At 32.8% G+C, this 20,292-nt stretch overlaps 1 protein-coding gene across 3 annotated transcripts in view; it reads right to left on the bottom strand.

Moving 5' to 3' along the window:
• Positions 1 to 20,292, bottom strand: part of STXBP5L (syntaxin binding protein 5L) — a 290,135-nt gene that overhangs the window by 85,884 nt on the left and 183,959 nt on the right. For all 3 annotated transcript variants that reach the window (XM_074364363.1, XM_074364371.1, XM_045507179.2), the window contains exons 16-18: positions 19,840 to 20,057; positions 17,916 to 18,088; positions 15,163 to 15,288 (exon numbers count right to left, since the gene is read on the bottom strand). In XM_074364363.1, coding sequence (XP_074220464.1) covers positions 15,163 to 15,288; positions 17,916 to 18,088; positions 19,840 to 20,057 — 517 coding nt within the window. The remainder of the gene's footprint in view (positions 1 to 15,162; positions 15,289 to 17,915; positions 18,089 to 19,839; positions 20,058 to 20,292) is intronic.

Here is a 20,292-nt window from a genome sequence, read left to right as displayed (position 1 = left end):
AATAGATAAAGATTATACTGTATAGCACAGGGAAATATATACAAGGTCTTGTGGTAGCTCACAGCAAAAAAAAAAAGTGACAATGAATGTATGTATGTATGTTCATGTATAACTGAAAAATTATGCTCTACACTGGAATTTGATACAAGATTGTAAGATGACTATAACTCAATACAAAATGTTAAAAAAAAAAGACAAACTTATCTAAATACAGAAACAGACTCACAGACATAGAAAACAAACATGGTTACTGGGGGCGGAGAAGAGGGGGGGAAGGGATAAATTGGGAGATTGAGATTTGCACATACTAACTACTATATATAAAATAGGTAAACAAGTGTCTACTGTATAGCACAGGGAACTATATTCAGTATCTTTTAGTAACTTATGGTTAAAAATATGAAAACAAATATATGTATGTTCCTATATGACTGAAGTAGTGTGCTGTACACCAGAAATTGACACAACATTGTAAACTGACTATACTTCAATAAAAAACATTTTAAAAATAAAATAAAAAACAAATACCATTTGCAATAGTATCAACTTATATGGAATACTTTGAAATAAATTTAACAAAGTATATGCAATAACAGTCTACTTGAAAAATTTAACAAAGTATATGCAATAACAGTCTACTTGAGAGAAATTAAAGATGCCAAATAAGTGGAATGTTAAACCATGTTGGTAAGATGGGAAGACTCAATAATATCAGCATGCCAATTTCCCCCTAAATTTTTCATGGATTCAACAAAACCTGAATGATAATCCTCACAAGCTTTTTTGAATGAAATTGCCAAGCTGATTCTAAAATGCATATGGAACTTGAGGAGTCTAGCTGCCGGCTAAAAACTTTTGTGTGATTTTACAGTCTGACCATAGGCAATTACAAAGACTTTACCTGGTAGGCCTCTCAAAGGAAAGTTGCCATCCCAAGACCAGACTTAGTGCCAATGCACTGGAATCTCTGAAGGGATTCAGGTCCCTCTGGCAGGTCATATTCTTATGCCCATTTGCATCCCTAGGTCAAGTGCCTTCATTTTTAAGTCTCTTTTTTTCTGAGGCCTATGCAGAAGTCTTCACATGCCTCTACTGAGGTCTCCTAACTGGGGAAGAGGCAGTACTCTGAATATTCTTTTCCACACTCTAACTCTGTACCTAGATTTCTTCCACCCCTAGTCCTCCCCCTTTGCCCTCTCCTCTGACCTCAATTGTCAGAATCTTTTGTTTGGGACAACCCCAACAGCGAGAAGTCCTCTATGCTTGTGCTGATCCACCTGACTCTCAACTGACGTGCTGTTCCATGGGGGGAAAATAGAACAGGGGGAAGTTGGTGTTTTTTCCAGTTTTGTTTCTTGCTTACACCATTAAAGTAATTGATTGAAGTCTTCATTTTGGCTCATTGTTTTAAGCAGCTACTCTGACACCTAAAGAGCTCAGCTCTCCAAGCAGCTGTGTTTCCTGACAGAAATTCAAAAGACCTAGAATAACCAGAACAATTCTGAAAAAGTATAACAAATTCAAAGGACTTATATTACCCAATAACTGACTGCAAGACTTACTACAAAGCCATATTAAGACAGTGTGATATGGGTGTAGGAAGAAAAATAGTTTAATGGAGTAGAGATTCCAGAAATAGACCCACACTTGATTTTTTGACAACCATGTGAAAAGAATTCAATGGAAAACAGAGGATCTTTTTATCAAATGATATTGGAACAGCTAAATATATGTGGAACAAAAAAGAAACCAACTTAAAATTAATTGGAGATTGATCATAGACCTAAACATAAATGCTACAGTTATAAAACTTCTAGTTAAAAAAAAGAACTTGAGGTAGACAAAGATTTCTTAGAACACAAAAAACAATAAACATAAAAGAAAAAATGGATAACTTACGCTGCTTCAAAATTAAAATCTGCTTATAAAAAGGTACCATTAAAAACAGGTAAGTCACAGATTGGAGGAAAATACTAGCAATACCTACACTAACAAAGAGACGAATAGAGAATTAATTTTTAAAAACTTCTGCATTCAATAATAAAAAGAAAAAATAATGGGTAAAAGATTTGAACACAATGTCCGTAAGGGAAGATATATAAATGATCAACATATGAAAACAGTGCTCAACATCATGAGTTACACCCTTTGGAAAGGCTAATTAAGAGACTTACAACACCAAATTTATTGGTGAGGATTTAGAACAACTGAATGTTCACATATTGCTGGTTGTAATGTAAACTGTATAATAACTTTGAAAAAATTTTTAGTATTTTTTAATAAAAATTAAACATACACCTAGCCCATTACCCTGTGATTCCAATCCTAGGTATTTACTGATAGAAATAAAATACAGTTGACCCTTCAACAACATAGGTTTGAGCTGTGCAGGTCCACTTACATGCAGATTTTTTTTCAGTAAATACACAGTCAGCCCCCTGTATCCTTTAGTTCCACATTCATGGATTCAGCTGCGGATCACAAACTCTAACATATGATCCTTAGCTGGTTGAATCTGTGGATATGAAACCCACAGATATAGAAGGATTACTATGGGACTTAAGCATACACAGATTTTGGTACCTGTATAGAGTCCTGGAGCCAATCCCCTGACATATACCAAGGGACTACTGTACAAGTCCCTCAAAATGTGTACAACAATGTTCACTGAAGCCCCCATAAGAGCCTCCAAATGGAAATAATCCAAATGTGTATTAACAGGAGAATGGATAAACAAATTATGACTTATTCATGTACTGGTAGACTTCTAAGCAATAAAAGGATTCGACACCCATTCATGCACACATATTTACACATATACATACATTTTTTATATATTAGAGAATATTATTTAGAAAACAGTATCTGATACAAATGTGTATACATATACCATATATGTATATAAATATATATTTACAAATACAGTTGATCCTTGAACAACATGGAGGTTAGGGGCACTGACCCTCTGCACTGAAATTCCCGTATAACTTTATAGTTGGCCCTCCATATCTCTGGTTCCGCATCCTCAAATTCAACCAACCACAGATGGTGCACTATAATAGCATTTATTGAAAAAATTCGACATATAAGGACCCATGCAGTTCATGTGCTCAAGGGTCAACTGTATATATACATATATTTGAACGTGTGTGTTTGTATATGTGTATATATAAACATATATATACATACAAATACTTGTTTCTAATTCTCTAATGAAAGGAACCAGAGTTCCCTGCAAAAAGTTGATTCCAGGGTTAGAGAAAGGAATCTATCAGATAAACATGAAATGTCATGTAGCACCAGAAAACAAGAACCTGCTCAAAGAATGATAGGAACATATCAAAAGGACACAGAAGCCATCTTGATGGGGTCCCATAGGGCTGAATCTGGGACAATTAGAACATCACAATAACAAATGATAATAATAGATCTTATCTCACTGAACAAAATAGAAATCCATGATTCCACGCTGATAGAAACAAATGAACAAGTAAGATAGGAAGCTATGCTCTCTAACCAGTAAAACACTAATGAATAAATATAGAGGAAATAATGGAGTTAGAAAATCACCAATGGATGCTAAAACAAATGGGTGAAACTTTGATGAAAGAGGTGTTTACATAATTTCACATCTATAAATTATTTACTATTTACAAAGGAAAATAAAAACTTTATAGTGGTGAAACCTAGTAGGCATCATCTTAACCAATCAAAATTAGCATGATTAAAGCTAGGATAAACCAGGATCATGTACCTTTTGATATGATAAACTAAAGAAGATACCACCTTCTGTGCTATACCTGCCACAATGCTTAATTTGATTCTAATCATAAGGAAATATCAGACAAACTCAGATTGAGGTACATTAAATAAAATAACTGGCCTGTACTCCTGAAAAATATCAAGGTAAATAAATAAATGCTGAAGAACTGTCCCAGACTGAAGAAAATTAAAAAAGTGAAAACTTAAAGGTAAGAGGCTGAAGGCTGAATTTGATTCTGTTCTGGGAAAATATAATAAAAATGACATTACTGGAACAAGTGTAGAAATTTAATATGCTCTGTGGAGGAAAAAGTAGTACTGAATATATGTAGAATTTCTTGATTTTAACAAAAGTATTATGCTTATAATGTAAAAGAATGTTCTTCTTTTTAAGAAATACACAGTGAAATTGACCAATTTTCAACTCTTAAATTTATCTTTCCAAGTTTAGAGAAAAACTCTCAGTTACTCACATTTTATTAAAAGCCCAATATGGCAAAATACCCCAAAACCTCGATTTCAAAGGTTCTTACAAGAATCTGTCTTCTAGCCAAAAAAATTCCTAAAAAAAAATTGAGAGATCTATAATTCATCTCCCATCATAGACTCAAATGGCAAGTAAAAGAATTCAAGCTTTACGGGTCTCACAGACTAATACAGCCAAATTGAGTAAATTATTCATAAATAACAATGTACAATAGGTACCACATCACATTGCTGTTTGTAGATCATTCTCCATGAATATTTCCCTATTAATCCTTGGGGTGTTTTTAGTGAAGGCACTTATAGCCAAGTTAAGAATGTAGAAGGAGACCTCCCAGCATAGTGAAGCTTCAAGGCAGCTCCCTCCTTGAAGACATTCCAGGGGTGTAAAGATAAAGACCTCTCTCTCTCTCCCCCCAGAGAAGATTTTCTTCCATTCCAGAGTAAAAAATAAGATCTCTCTCTCCAGATGGGAGGATGGACAGACCACCAGCAGAACTATTTTCAGATCTGAGTTTTTAAAACTTGAGTTCTTCTCTTGTTAAACCGCTGCCTATGCAGGTACTTTCTGTTCCTCATCATGTTGCTTTGTTGGGACTGAGAGTCAGGAATTAATGCAAGATGTTGCTCTAGTTGCTATTTTTGCTGTCAACAATAAACTATCTTTGTCTCTGACACCAATGCCTGTTTTCTGTCAATATATACACAAAAGTGTGGCAGACTAATTAACTAGCTTGTAAGAGGGGAAAATCTCAGATCCTGCAGTTTTTGACTTAACAGTTGACTTTTGGTAAATTCCTCAAAAGAGTAGAACAATCAATATTAGTGGGAAAATAGAGCTGCTCAGTTAGGTAAACTTGATTTCACTAATCCTGGTGACTTATTCTCTTGGTTAGACTTAGGCCAAGTAAGATACTGAACAGCAAGTAGTTTTAAAATTTCTTTAATAATTGTGATTGTCCTTATGCTTTTCTCCTTCTTTAATGTCTGATACCCAAGTACTTAGGTGTTGCGATAAAGCTACTGTCCTGGGGCACACTATTCAACACATTATCTGCTTCGTAAAGAGGCTGAGGCCCTCCACTTGGAGGGCTGAGTTTGACCAAAAGGAGAAATTCTAACAAGAAAAATGGTACAGACAAGGCATTTTTCAAATGGAAGGATTCCCAAATGATAACAAACATAATACAGAAAATGTCTTTTACATACAGGCCACAAATTAAACACCTAAGGTCTTCTAGAGAAGCCATACACAACTACAATTGGTTCAGTTGATGATTCCTACAGCTGTCTAAGAGCAAATACCCTGACAGGTCTCCTTGCTAGCTGCTGATTAGCACTTCACATAATGAAAGGAAAACACAAAGTTCATTATTTAGAAAATGTCTGTGATTTTCCTTTCTCTGCTTTTTCCTTTCTCATATATAAATTCTGTTTTGTATTTGTTAGATAACATCAATCTATTATTGGTTTACTTTGTAGTCAAGTAAATAATGTGGTAATAATTAACTATGTCTTCGAGTTATTCTTTGACAGGTGTTAATAAAGCACTGTTCTTTCTAGCCATGGAGTACTACATTATCCCATGTTGTTCTCTACATCCTAGATAAATAATCTGTTGATGAAAAACTCCTCAAATTATTCTCTTTTGACTAGGTCATGTGTATCCTGCTCTGAGCCTAAGAGATTATATTTTACATGTATTAATACATCTAATCCTGTCAACATTTTATTGTCATTTTACGGATAAGCAAACTGAGCACAGAAAGCTTAAGTAACTTTTCTAAGATCCAACAGCTAGAAAGAAACAGAACTAGGATTTGAGTTCCAAAGAATCTGACTCTAGCAGTCACGCTCTATATACTAGATCATCTCAGTAAAGTAAAAGCAAACAAAAAACCAGAGCTCTCCACTAAGCCTAACTGGCAAAGTTCTATGGTTCTCTACCCTCTGGAAATTATGGGAGGAAGAAGAGCTGATAACAATAGAAGAGCTAATTCAGCATAATTCCTTTTATCTTTGGAATAAAAAAGAAATATTTACATTTAATCTTCCCACTAGTTTCCTTCAATGACTTTGATTTCTCATCTTTTTTCCACTCATTTTGTCACTCAGTTACTTTGCTGCCTTCTATCAACTTCTATATTTACTCTTTTAAATAACTTTCAAGTCACAGTATATTACATACCTCCATTAGTTAAGTACCCTGACTAGAATAAAAACTGAATGAGGGTATGGTCTTTTCCCACTGAATTCTAGGGAGTGATTATTTTCAAAGGTCCAAGCTTTTCTAACCATTTCTGGTATCTGATGATTCTCAACAACTCACACCTCCAAACCACAAAGGAAGTACTTTTCAGATGCACAGTCCTGTTTTCTTCTTTTAATTCTGAAAATATTCTTACTTTTAAAGATTCAAACAATAAATATAAAATGAAAGCTCCATTTAATCAACCCACTGTATGCCAATCCCCTTTTCAGATTACTTCCATTAACAATTTTGTTTATATCCTTTTTGACCTTCCATGTTTTAATAAGCAGATATCTGTTCTATAACTTTCTTATTTTCACTAAAATATGTCTAAAATTTTTTTTGCTATGTTCTTTAACCTTTGCATTGTATTCTATGGTACAAAAGAAACTTTTTTTTCAAAGTATCTTCCTATTTATAGACTTTTATATAGGTTCTAAATATTTTGTTATTCCATATAATTATGCAAGGAACATCCTTCTGCAAACTTTGTGCATAAGTGAGAGAACCCAGAAATTATTAAAATTTCACTAAGATTATGTTTTCAGGGTCAAAACATAAGCTTAGTTTTATTTTAAAAGATTAAATAGATATATAGGTGAGAATCCACTTTCTCACACTGGTAACAGAAAATATTAGCAATCTTTAAATATTTGCCCATAGCCAATTTTTTTTGCCTATAGCAAAAAAACACAAAAAAACAAACAACCCCCCCCCACATAAAAAAAAACGATTTGCCAATAGCAAAAATAGCTTTTCTGTTATTTCATCTTTCTTTTTCCTCACTGCTGGTGAAGTTAAGAATCTTTTCATATTTATTAGCCATTTGTATTTCTTTTGTAAATTATCTGTTTATATACTTTATTTTTTGATTGGGTTATTTTTTCCTGACAATTTACAGAAATTTAAAAAATATATTTTGGGTGTTTATAACATGTTACAGATAAACACATTTTGCATGGTAGAAATAATATCCTGCACCTTGACTTTATAAAATTTACTATATATTTTGGTAATTATTTATGAAAACTCATAGGAAGCTAATTTTTTAAATGGTTTCACAATATTTGTATGTACTCTAATTTATTTACATAGAATTTTGTTATCGACAATTAGGTTGCTTTTAGTCTTTTGCTACTAACGACAAAATGAATATCCTTTATAAATTATTTTGCACTCAAATGCTGAGTATATTTATGGGAAAAATTTCTAGAAATAAAATTATTCAATTAGTTAGAAACATTTTCTTTATATTTTACTCTTTTATTCAAAGATCACATACATAAATGAAAGTGTACCTAATTGTACCCTTCAATGAATTATCACAAAGTGCAACCTCATATAACTACCACTAGGTCAAGAAATAGAACGTTAGCAGCAGCTGCCTCATACTTCTCCTGATTATTATTCCTCTCTCCTCCCCCCAAATCTGACTTCCTATATCAAAAATCAGTTTTGCTTGTTTTTAGAAATGTTTCACTTTTTTCTAATACATTGGTGCATGTAAATGAAGTTCATTCATTTTCATGGCTGTAGAATTCAATCAGATTAATATAATTTATTTATTCAGACTACTCTGATGGATATTTGTTTGTAGTTCGGGACTATTACAAGTACAATAATGCTATCTCAAATAATGCTACTGTCTTTGGTGCACATGTGCTTGCATTTCATTGGGTATATACCTAGAAATGAAACTTTTGTTGTAGGGCATGCATACATAGGTATGCTAAAATAAGGTAAATAAAGTTAACAATTTTATAAAGTGGATTCATCAGTTTACCCTCTTAGAAGTGTTTGAGAGTTCTTGACACCCAATATGTTTGCAAACACTACTAACATTACTAATGGGGATGTGTACCATTCATATATGTATATGAAAATATATTTGTCATTTAGATATCCTCTTTGGGGACATGTTTGTTCAAATTCCTTCTGCATTTTTTTCTATTGAGTTGTCTTTTTCTTGTTGATTCTTTTTACACCCGGGATAGGAGAACATTGTCAGATATAATTAATTCAAATATCTCTTCCTTGTCCTGACATTTCAGTCATTTAATGGTGTCATTTTTTTCCCAAGAAGTTCTTAATATTTTCCTTTATGGTTAATACTTTTTGAGAACTGTTGAAGAAATAATTCCTTAACCCAAATATTATGAAGATATTCTTCTGTCTTCTAGAATCTTTGTGTACAGTGGAAGAGAAGAGACAAATTTCTTTTTTTCTATATAATTATTAAATTGACTCTGTATTGTTTAATGGGTTGGGGGGGACCTGCCATTTCTTCCATTGCTTTGCAGAACCAATTTGGCTATATATGCTTGGATCTATTTCTGAGTTCTTTACTCTGTTCATTGGTCTATTTGTCTATCCCATGCCAATAAAAACAGTCATAACGAATACACCTTTATTTAATAAGTCTTGTTTTTAAGTAGAGGGGTCTACTAACTTTTTTCTTTAATACTGTCTTAGCTAATTGTGGCCTTTTGCATTTGTCTATACATATCAGAACAAGCTTTAAACTTCAAGGGAAAAAAATCTGCTGAAATTTATATTGGTATTGTGGTAAATCAATAGATCAATTTGTGAAAAACTGACATCTTTACACTATTGCTGAATTTTTCATACTATGATTTAGGTTCTTCAATTTATCTTAAGTTTTATAGTCTTCTGTGTAGAAGCCTTAAATGCCTTTTATTAGATTTATTCCTAGATTTTTTATTAGTTTTATTTTGTACTGGATGAAATCTTTATACAATTTTAGTTTGTTTTGTAAGTATATACAGATATAATTATTTTTACTTGAACTTTATATCCAGTAATCTTATTAAGTTCAATTAGTAATTCCAATAATTTATCTGCTAAATGGATTTTTCCCCACTTCTTTTGTTTCTAATCCATATGACTGATTTATTTTCCTTTCTCAGTACAATGAAAATAGAAGTGGTCATAGCAATCATCCTTGTCTTGTTTTTATCTCAGAGGTAAAGATTTCAACATTAAAGTATGAATAATATTTGCTGCCATCTGTCACACTAAAGAAATCTCCTTGTTTTAGTTAGTTGCTTCTTTTTAAACCATGAATAGATGTTGAATTTCAGAAAATGTTTTTCCTTTTTGCATATAATGGCTTAGTCGTATGGTTTTTCTATGTTATCCTGATAATGTTATGATTTACACTGATTCATTTCAAACGTTGAACAAAACTTGCATTCCGGGTGCAAGCCAAACAATTATGTATGTAATTTTTAATTGCTATATTTATATTTTGGTTGGGATTTTTCTATGTTCATGCATGATATGGATTTATAATTTTACTTTTTGTAATGCCCTTTTCAAGGTTTTTTTTATTTTTATTTTTAAAATTTTAATAGTTGATTTACAATATTGTGTTAGTTTCAAGTGTACAGTGTAGTGATTCAGTTTTTTAGTAGATATATTCCATTATAGGCTATTACAAGATATTGAGTATAACTCCCTGTGCTATACAGTAAAACCTTACTGATTATCTATTTTATGTATAATGGTGGTATTTGTTACTTCTGTATTCCTAATTTGTCCCTCCATCCACCTTTGGTAACTGTACATTTGTTTTCCATGCCTGTGAGTCTGTTTCTGTTTTATATACAGATTCATTTGTATTATTTTTTAGATTCCACATACAAAGTGATACCATATAGTATTTGTCTTTCACTGTATGGCCTGACTTATGTTGCTAAGTTTAATATTCTCTAGGCCCATCCATGTTGCTGCAGATGGCAATATATCATTCTTTTTTATGGCTGAGTAATAGTCCATGGTACATATATCTTAAGCTAATTGTCTGTTGATGGGCACTTGGGTTGCTTCTGTGTCTTGGCTATTGTAAATAATGCTGCTATGAACATTGGGGTGCATGTATTTTTACAAATTAAGAGTTTTCATATTTTCTGGATATAGATCCAAAAGTGGAAATTGCCAGATCATACAGTAGTTCTTTTAATTTTTTAAGGAAACTTCATACTGTTTTCCATAGTGGCTGCACCAATTTATATTACCACCAACAGTGTATAAGAATTCTCTTTTCTCCACATCCTTGCCAGCATTTAATATTTGTAGACTTTTTGATGACAGCCATTCTGATCAGTGTGAAGTGATACCTCACTGTGGTTTTGATTTGCACTTCTCTAATGATTAATGATGTTGAGCATCTTTTCATATGACTGTTAGTCATCTGTATGTCTTCTTTGGAAAAATATCTGTTTAAATCTTCTGCCCATTTTTCTAATTGGATTTTTTTTATATTGAGTTGTATGAGCTGTTTGTATATTTTGGATACAAACACTTATTGATTGTACAGTTTGCAAATATTTTATCCCATTCCATAGGTTGTCTTTGTTTTGTTGATGGTTTCCTTTGCTGTGCAAAAGCTTTTATGTTTGATTAGGTGCCATTTGTTTATTTTTGCTTTGAATGCTTTTGCCTTGGGAGACTAATCAAAGAAAATATTGCTACAATTTATGTCAAAGAAAGTTTCACCTGTGTTCTCTTCTAGGAGTTTTATGACTGGACTTTTGCTGCAGGGAGGGTTTTTTTTTTAATTATAGATTATATTTTACTTCTAGTGATCAATCTGTTCAAATTATCTGTTTCTCCTTGATTGAGTTCTGGCAGCCTATATGTTTTCTAGGAACTTTTCCATTTCTTCTAGGTTGTCCAATTTGTTGACATATAACTTCCTTCTTTCTCCTGACTCTGGGCTTTGTTTTTGTCTAATTCTTTTAAATGGTAGATTAGGTTGTTTATTTGAGATTTTTCTTGTTTCTTGATGAAGGTATGTATTGCTATGAACTTCTCTCTTAAAATTGCTTTTGCTGCATCCCATAGATTGTTTTAAGGTTGTATTTTCATTTTTCCATAGATTTTTTTAAGGTTGTATTTTCATTTTCATTTGTCTTAAGGTATTTTCTGATTTCTTCTTTGATTCCATCATTGATCCATTGGTTTATTTTTGGTATCATGTTGTTTTATCTCCATATATTTGTTCTTTTCTCATTTTTCTTCCTGTAGTTGATTTCTAGTTTTATACTGTTGTGGTGAGAAAAGATGATTGATATAATTTCTATTCTCTTATATTTGTTGAGGCTTGTTTCGTGACAAGTGGTTTGTTTTAGTACGTAGTCTATCCTAGACAGTGTTCCATATGCACTTGAAGAGAGTATGTGTGTATTCTGGATTTTCTGGATGTAGTGTCCTGTAGATATCAGTTAATTCCAACTGGTTTATTTTGTCATTTAGGACCCCTTTTGCCTTACTGATTTTCTGTCTGGATGATCTGTCCATTGATGTCAATGGGGTGTTAAAAGTCTCCTAATATTATTGTATTATTGTCAGTTTCTCCCTTTATGTTAGTTAGTATTTGTTTTATATATTTGGGTGCTCCTGTATTGGGTGCCCCTCACTTTCAGTCTGTGTATGTTTTTTGCTCTGAAGTGAGTTTCTTGTAGGTAGCATACTGCAGGTTCAATTTTTTTTCTCTCTGTATCTTCTGATTAGAGCATTTAGTCCCTTTATGTCAGTATTTGTTTTATATATTTGTGTGCTCCTGTATTGGGTGAGAATCTAAAGCCTATTCAGGGTGTGAAGCAGTACTTCCTCTCTGTTCTGTGGCTGCTACCTTCCTTTCTGGGGTGAGGTCTGCTCCTTAGTTGTTGGAGTAAAAGCCCTGAGTGTTGTGCTCATTCAGTTTCTGTTCCCTTTGAGTGTAAGCTGGGCCCCAAAGTTGGGGAGTACCGAAGTAAATGAGGCCTGTGCAGTCACAGAGATCATTTAAATGAAATAAGCCAGAAAGAGAAAGAAAAATACCATATAATATCACTTATATATGGAATCTAAAAAAAAAACAGAAACAAAGGAACTTATTTAGATAAATAACAAGTTCATGTATAGTGCAGGGAACTATATTCAATAGCTTGTAGTAACTTATAATGAAAAAGAATATGAAAACAAACACTAGGCTGGGAGCAGGGACCGAGGCTTGCTGGTTCCCAGCAGTGCTTGAGTAAGTGGTGTCAGTGGTTGCTGCTGTGGTACCTGAACCATACCCCAGACCCCTGGGCTGTCTCTGTGTAGCTAGACTGAGTCTTTTCCCAGGACCCAGCTGGCCTAGATCCAAGCTGTGATGTGGAATGAGTGGGGTTGTGGTGTTCGTCCCGCTAGGATTGATGAGTGCAGTGAGGTAGCAGCCACCAATGCTGAGCTCTCTCCACCTGTTTGTTGGCTAGCCAACATCTGCACACTCTTCACAAATAGAGTGTAGGCTTCTCCAGCCCTTCTTTTTGTCCCAGCAGTTCTCCATGCAACCAAGGAGGCTTGTCTCCTCCATGTGGGAACCCAGGACTGGGATTTCCAGTCTGTGTCTTGACTTGCTCACTTCCCAGGTCAAGGGTCCATGCACACAGACCTCATCTTTTCAGTTCCCTCCCAGTGGTGGAGGTCCTAACCCTATGCCTTTTTTCTGCCCTACCCAGTTACATGGAAGTCTTTCTTGCAGCTTTAGTTATATAGGAGTTCTTTGACAGTTTCAGTTAGTTTTCCCACAAGACTTGCCCCACATGTAGATATAATTTTGATATGTTTGTGGAAGGAAGTGAGCTCCACATCCTCCTACTCTGCCATCTTGATTCAATCCCTTTTCAAATTTTGACATCAAGTTATGTTGGCCTCATAAAATGAGATAAATATGATTTCTACTTTCACAATTCTCAAAGATTCTGTGTAATACTGATGTTACCTATTTCTTAAAACTTTGGGGGAATTGACATGGATAACCACTTGAACTGGGTTTTTTTTTTTTTTTTTTTTTTTTTTTTTTGGCAATTGAAGGTGTCTGTGAGGCAAGTGTCCAAGCTTTCTCATAGAAGTGCAGCTTCTTTCAAGGCTCTATAATGACTAACACCCCTACAGTTACTTTACATGGGAAATAAGCTCTCTAACTGACTTATTCTAACAACCTCAGCTCCTGAACCTGGCCATATACCTTCACAGCCCTTAATTTTGGCATACCTTTGCCTTCTTAGGTCAACCTCTCAAGCAGGGAACCCTGAAATGGCTTGAGCTCAGCCATCTTCCATGGTAACTACTTGGGCAAGAGGATAAGCATATATTCTTGCCAAATCACACAATGGGATTATCGGCTGTCCCACACTCCCTTCCTTTCCTCTCCTCATCCATCACGGGCTGTTCCTGCTAGCTTTCCTACCAAAGAATTTTTCAGTCAAGAAGCAAGCTTCCAATATCCATTTTCACACATATCTTCCAGCCCCTCAAGAATTCCAGGAACACAATATTTTCTTTCAGGTAGTTCCCCTTTTAGCTGGCTTCAAGTAGTTCTCATGGAGATCGTGAAACTTAGCTTAGGGGCAGACTGGAGAGTACAGAAATAGAGTCAAACATATTTTTATAATGTATTATTTGATTTAAAAAAAGATTCCAAATTTAGAGGGGAAAGATGAAATATTCAGAAAGTGGTATTGGCATGACTCTTAGTCATCAGGAAAGAAAGAAAGTTTAATCTCTATTCCATACCTCATACCAAAATAAACTCCAGATAAAGGCTTAAATATGTTAAAGAAGCAATAAATATAAGACAATATTCTGCATTATACTGAAGTGAGAAAGGCTTTTCTAAGTATGATACAAAATCCCGAGTTATAAAAGCAGAAAAAAATAGAATTACTTAAAATACTTTAAAAATGTATGCATGGATAAAACCACCCTAAACAAAGTCATAAAGCAAACAAAAGCAAGGAAAGTATTTGTAGGTTACAACACAGAGAAAGCTAACTTCCCTACTATGTAAACATTTTTCAAAATCTACAAGACAAAGACACCAACTCTGAAAAAAAATGGACAAAGAATATAAACAGAAATGTCACAGTACAGAAAAAGATGTACAATTTCATTTAAGATACAAGGAAAGTGTTAATATTTTAATAACATACTTTCTTTTACTTAACGAAATGACAGGGATTAAAAGTTTGGTTATACACATTTGTTAGAAATGTTGTGGGGAATCAGGTATTCTCAAACATTGCTGGTGGGAGTATAATTTGGTACAACTTCTATGCAGGGCTACAATCTAGGAATAAGGATTAATTAGAACTAAATTAGCTTTTAAAGGGATTACAATCCAACTTTCAAAGATAGGATGTCTGGTTGGATTATGCTGTTCTGAGCCTTCTACTGCCTCTTAGCTTAGACTGTCAGAGGAAATGAAAATACTTTTTGGAGGATGATAACATCATTTAGAATGTCAAATTATCTCTATACTGTTCATATATATGTATATATATATACACACAAAATAAAGTGTTTATATATGAGTGCAGCAAGGCAGCAGCCACCAATGATGAGCTCTCTCCACCCTGTTTGTTGGCAAGCCAACATCTGCACACTGTACAGGAATTATACCACAATAAAGGTGTTTTTTTTTTTAAAGAAAGAACATAACCACAGTTTATATTAAAATTATTATTTTTCTTATACCATTTTCAATCTAATAAAAATCTAGGTAAGGACTTCTTTCCATTTATAGAATTTCACTTAAGTATTTTAAAGGAAACATTTAAATATATCAAACATATTAGATAAATAACACAAAGAAGAAAGAACATTTAGCTACTTACATTCCATATGCTGAGCTTACAGCAAGGCTAGTAATCTGTTGTGGAGGTTCACCATCCACCCATACCAACTGAATAACAAGTTCTGCTTGATACCCTGGAGGCATCCGCATTGGTCGTGTCTTAACACTAGAGAAAAGGAGAAAAAATAATTGTATCAACCATGACCATTAATCTACCACCCAGCTTAAGAGTTCAACATATCCAAAACCTGAATTCTGCTATTTCCCTCTAAATTTGCTCTGCCTGCAGACTTCTCTATTCCAACTGCTAGCAACTCTTATTTTTCCAGTTATTCAGTTAAAAAACATTAAAATCATCCTTGACTAATACCCTTTTCTCAAACCTTACATCCAATCAGTTATCAAATGTAATTGGTGCTACCTTTAAAATATATGCAGAAGCTGACCACTTTTTACTTCTCTACTGCTACCATCCCAATCACAGTTGACAAATAAAAATACAAGATATCCATTTAAATCTGAATTTAAAATAAACAATAAATAGTAGGTTTTGTTTATTTGGTTTTTTTTTTACTGTACTTCCCATGCAATATTTGGGATATATTGATACTAAAAATGTTCATTGTTTCCCTGAAATTCAAATTTAGTGTATCCTGTTTTGTTTTGTTTTGTTTTGTTTTGTTTTGTTTTGTTTTGTTTTGTTTTTTGCTGAATCTCCCAGCCCTTAACATCATCTCTAGTTAGGTGCAAAACCCTCCTTACTAATCTTCCAGCTTCTACCCTCCCCAAATCCACCCTCACCATAGCTACCAAAATGACCAATCTAAAATTTGAAACTTACAATGTTATTTATTTAAAACCCTATAATGACTCCCCATTTAGTTAGGAATAAAAGCCAAAGTCCTTACAATGACCTATAATTTGCCCTCTTACCTGTCTGACTTTATTTCCTACTACCCTCTCCTCTACCTCCCACCATCCTTCCTTTGTTCTAGCTACAATGACCTCCTTATATGCCAGGCACTTTAGGCCTTTGCTCCAGCTGCTCCTGCTGCCTGGAATACTCTTCCACCAGATATTCTTCAGCCAACTCCCTCATTTAAACTTTCTGTTTAAATCACACTTCCTAATAAGGTCTATGAGAAACCCACCTTACACACTAGGAAGCTCAAAGTAAAAAACACATATATATCAAATTGCACAAATGTGTATATTGATGAGATTTGTATGTAATATTGCAAAAAATGAAGAGTTGACTGTAATGAAATGCTTATTTATTAGCTTATGTATTTGGAAATCTAAATCCAGCAAAGGAAAGTCATTTAGGGATGGATGTCAACAAACAATTTAGTAAAGCATAGACTATATGCAACTCAAGAACCACTGGTAATATACTGTAATTCACAGAATAATATACTTGGTGAGTTTTGCTGCTTGGTTCCTAGAAGCTTACATAGGATTATACTGAATTGCTCTATTTGGTTCTCTTGATAATTCTTAAGCTTGTCACTACTACTTTTCAAGTCAGCATTAAATGCTACAACATATATTATTACTTACTTCATCTCTACTACCAGATTTTTGTTGATTTTACTGGATTTTCTCTTTTATCCCTATCTTTTATCTTTTTTAAGTTTTATAGAAAAATATTTAGGTCATTCAAGGACCCACTTTTGTGATGGTTCCTCTTAGTTGGAAAATCAATCTACAGCCCTTTCTTAAGCTTTGTTTACTTTTTTGCTCTCTGTCTTTCATTTTAATAAAAATCAATTAAGTGAAGCAAAGTGATATGAAAGAAAAATTAAATATGTAAAATGATAAATTATGAAAGTTTTCTACTTGCTAAAATGTAATGATTTTGTTTACACTTCATAGATTTTCCTCTCAGTAATGCCTGTTTATATTTCCCTTTTTATCTCACAAGAAAAATTTGGGGCAGGGGAAACAATGATTACAAAAGTATAGCAACTGTTAATTGTATGGCAAACAGATTTTGCTCCTAAAACCTTATCTTATATTTTCCATAAGTGTTTTTATAAGAAATGAGGAAACTACTTGTCTCAAGTTCCTTGAGTAGCAGATTCAGATATTTTCATATGAGGACAGAGAAATTTCTTGCTTAGGCTCAATTCTCCAACCAACTAATACTAGAAACATGTGACATGATGATATAGAAGCAGTAAATAGTAACTTAAAACTGCATTCCTTTGCACTCTATTATCAAAAGGTATAAAAACAATTACAATAAACATTACTATGGACTTGATTAACTTTAAGTTTTATTTGATTATGATACTAAACTTTGTTTAGATGAACTGAGAGAGCACAGTTTATTACCAAATAGCATCAGTTAAAAAAAGAGAAAGAAATATTATACAATATCCTAGCACCCATGAGAGAAACCCTTTTTCCTGACATAGTATTCTTGTAGGAAAATTGGTGTTCTTTTTGATTCCAAGACGACTGAAGAAGTTCTCTAAATATACTTTTGCAATAGGGAAATATCAAACAAGTGACCAAGTTTCTGCTCCACCAAACATTTGGCCATTCTATCAAAGCTATGTTTTCTTTAGGGTTCTTCAGGGAAGGATAGATACTAATTAGTAATTAAGAATGAAAATACTGTGCCCTCTTCATGGGTATTCAAAAAAAAAAGATCAGGGTACCCCATCGTGGACTGTAGATCACTTGACAACACTTAATAAGGGAGAAGAATGATTTTACTTGGCACAGTTTCAAAGAATTATAAGATGAATATGTAAAATTGTTTTAAAATTTGGTAACAATTCTTACTTGAGGCATGGGATGCTGTCCTTTGTTACTCCTTCACTAGTCACAGTGCTAGTACTCCCAGAAAGACTCCTTGAAGAAGGAAGCTGGGATGAGAGATCTGGAAATGGAGGACTTGTTTCTGGTTCTGGAGTAATAATATCTTCAGTATCATACTGAAGTCGTACCTCTAACGACTTAAAAAAAAAAAAAAAGGAAAATCAACTTTGATATAATCTAAGTCCTAATAATAATAGTCACATTAAAATATCTGGTACTTGTTTTTGGTAATTATTCATTATTTTTTCAGATTAACTAGTTCAATTTCAATCCATAGTAAAGTTGAGATACCCCAAACTGAATTAAACAGTGAATTATATAGCATATTCAATGGCATTCACAAAAAATGTAAAATATTTTTTAATTCTTTAGAATTATAAGAAAAATACCTATCAATGGAGATAAAATTTCTTTATAATAAATATTCCTTAAGATAAAGTATAAATTATTAATTCTATATATGATAAAATAAAAGGAGAAATCAGTCATGGTTATTCCAATGAAATAAATTAAACTGGATGTGTGTATGTGTAAACATACACATAAAACACACACGTCATTATTCATTCAATCTTGACTTTGAATTAACTCAGTATAAATTTTCCAAAATGTTTTTTTTATTTCATTAGTTTAGCTCATACTTAATTTCATTAGCATGATCAGAATTGCTTAATGAAAAATACATGATAATTTTTATTGGACTAAAAAGGTGATCTAAAACCTTTTTTAAGCTAAAAATGTTTAAAAATTAAGTATTAATGACTGCATTCAATGCTATAATTACAATCAATTTTATAACAAATGTTTGCTTTTCAATGTAAAAATGAACATTTTTGAGATTAAAAACATAATTACAAAACATGTAATTATGGAGTGACAGTAATATTGTCAAAATAATTGTCATAATTATCTTAAAACTTCTAGTGACAATAATAATTACCAATTATTGAGTGCTTATTCTACTGAGACACTCTGCTAATGACTTTATATAAATATCACAAGAACCCTATGAAATTGGCGTTACTATTTCTAGTTTATTATTACTTTCTATTTTTCCATTTTATTTGCACAGGAAATTATATGAGTGATGAAACTGAGTCTTACCCAGACTGTAATACTGACTAATGGAATCTTGTGACTTGTTCAGAGACATACAGATATTCATTGGTAAAGCCAGAATTAAAAACTAGGCTTATCTGACTCTGAAGCCTGGGTTTTAACTATTATACCTTAAAGGGCAATATTTAATTTTGGCTGTTGAGGTAAAAACAGGTATATACAGGCCTTTAGTATATAATGTTTATTTTCTGATAAAATGGTAAAATGGACAGGGTAGAGAAGACCCATTATCCATAGGTGCCTTAATTTAGATTTAATTTATCCCATGAGAGCGTCATTATTTTGAATAATTATTTCGTTGGTTTAAAAATTAAGATTAGGTAAGGCAACCTCATAATTATTTCTATCCTATAAAAATTTTGCTATTTAGAAAATCATTCAAAATAATCTTATTGTAGTTGAGATACAATAATTTAAGGCAATTGACAAAAAGTTAAACTTTAAAAACTTTGTAAAGATAAAGAACAAAGCTTGCATTAATTTGACATTTATACATAAAATAAATCAGCAACTGTCTATATAAAACCTATAGGCATAATCTATCCTATTTAATAAATTAAATTTTGATAGAGAACTGTTTTTGTCATTTTAAGCCAAACTATTTAAAAATGTTATACTAAGTAAAAAGAACAATTAAAAATCCTATGAATTGGATTACTGGCCACATACTATAGTCTTGATGGCTTAAAACCATATCAAGCATTAGTCAAAATCTATGACAATTGCTTTTTTAAATAAATCTGTGAAAGTTAAATTTTAGGTGACTTACCACTATTTCTGTTGTAATTTCATGTCTGCTGAATTTATAAATTATGACATATGCAGAGACTCCTGATACACAGAATATTCTGCTCTCTGGACACCAGTAAATCATCTGAATGGCATATGGATCTTCCTCTACAATTTCACATGTCTGTTTTCCTTCTCCTACCTTCTGTTTTTCAAACACTTTTGAAGTTTTTAGCTTGTACAGCATCTGCAGAGTTACTATAAGATATTGAAACATAGTTATCTTCTAATTTGAACTTAATTCTTAGATGTTGTTGAAGCCTTTTCAATGTATTTGTTAAATCACAAAAGTAAAACCCAAGTAAATAAAATAAATTACATTCTAACAAGTAATCATTCCATGTCACGCTCTCATATCAGTACAGAAGATTATAGGGAAAAAACATACATTTATTCAACATATACTATATAACAAGGAACATGTAGGTTCTTT

The sequence above is a fragment of the Camelus bactrianus genome, chromosome 1 (assembly GCF_048773025.1).
Source record: "Camelus bactrianus isolate YW-2024 breed Bactrian camel chromosome 1, ASM4877302v1, whole genome shotgun sequence".
Classification (NCBI taxonomy): Eukaryota; Metazoa; Chordata; class Mammalia; order Artiodactyla; family Camelidae; genus Camelus; species Camelus bactrianus.
Note: the sequence above shows the minus strand (reverse complement) of the source record. Positions and strands in the feature narration are given on the sequence as shown.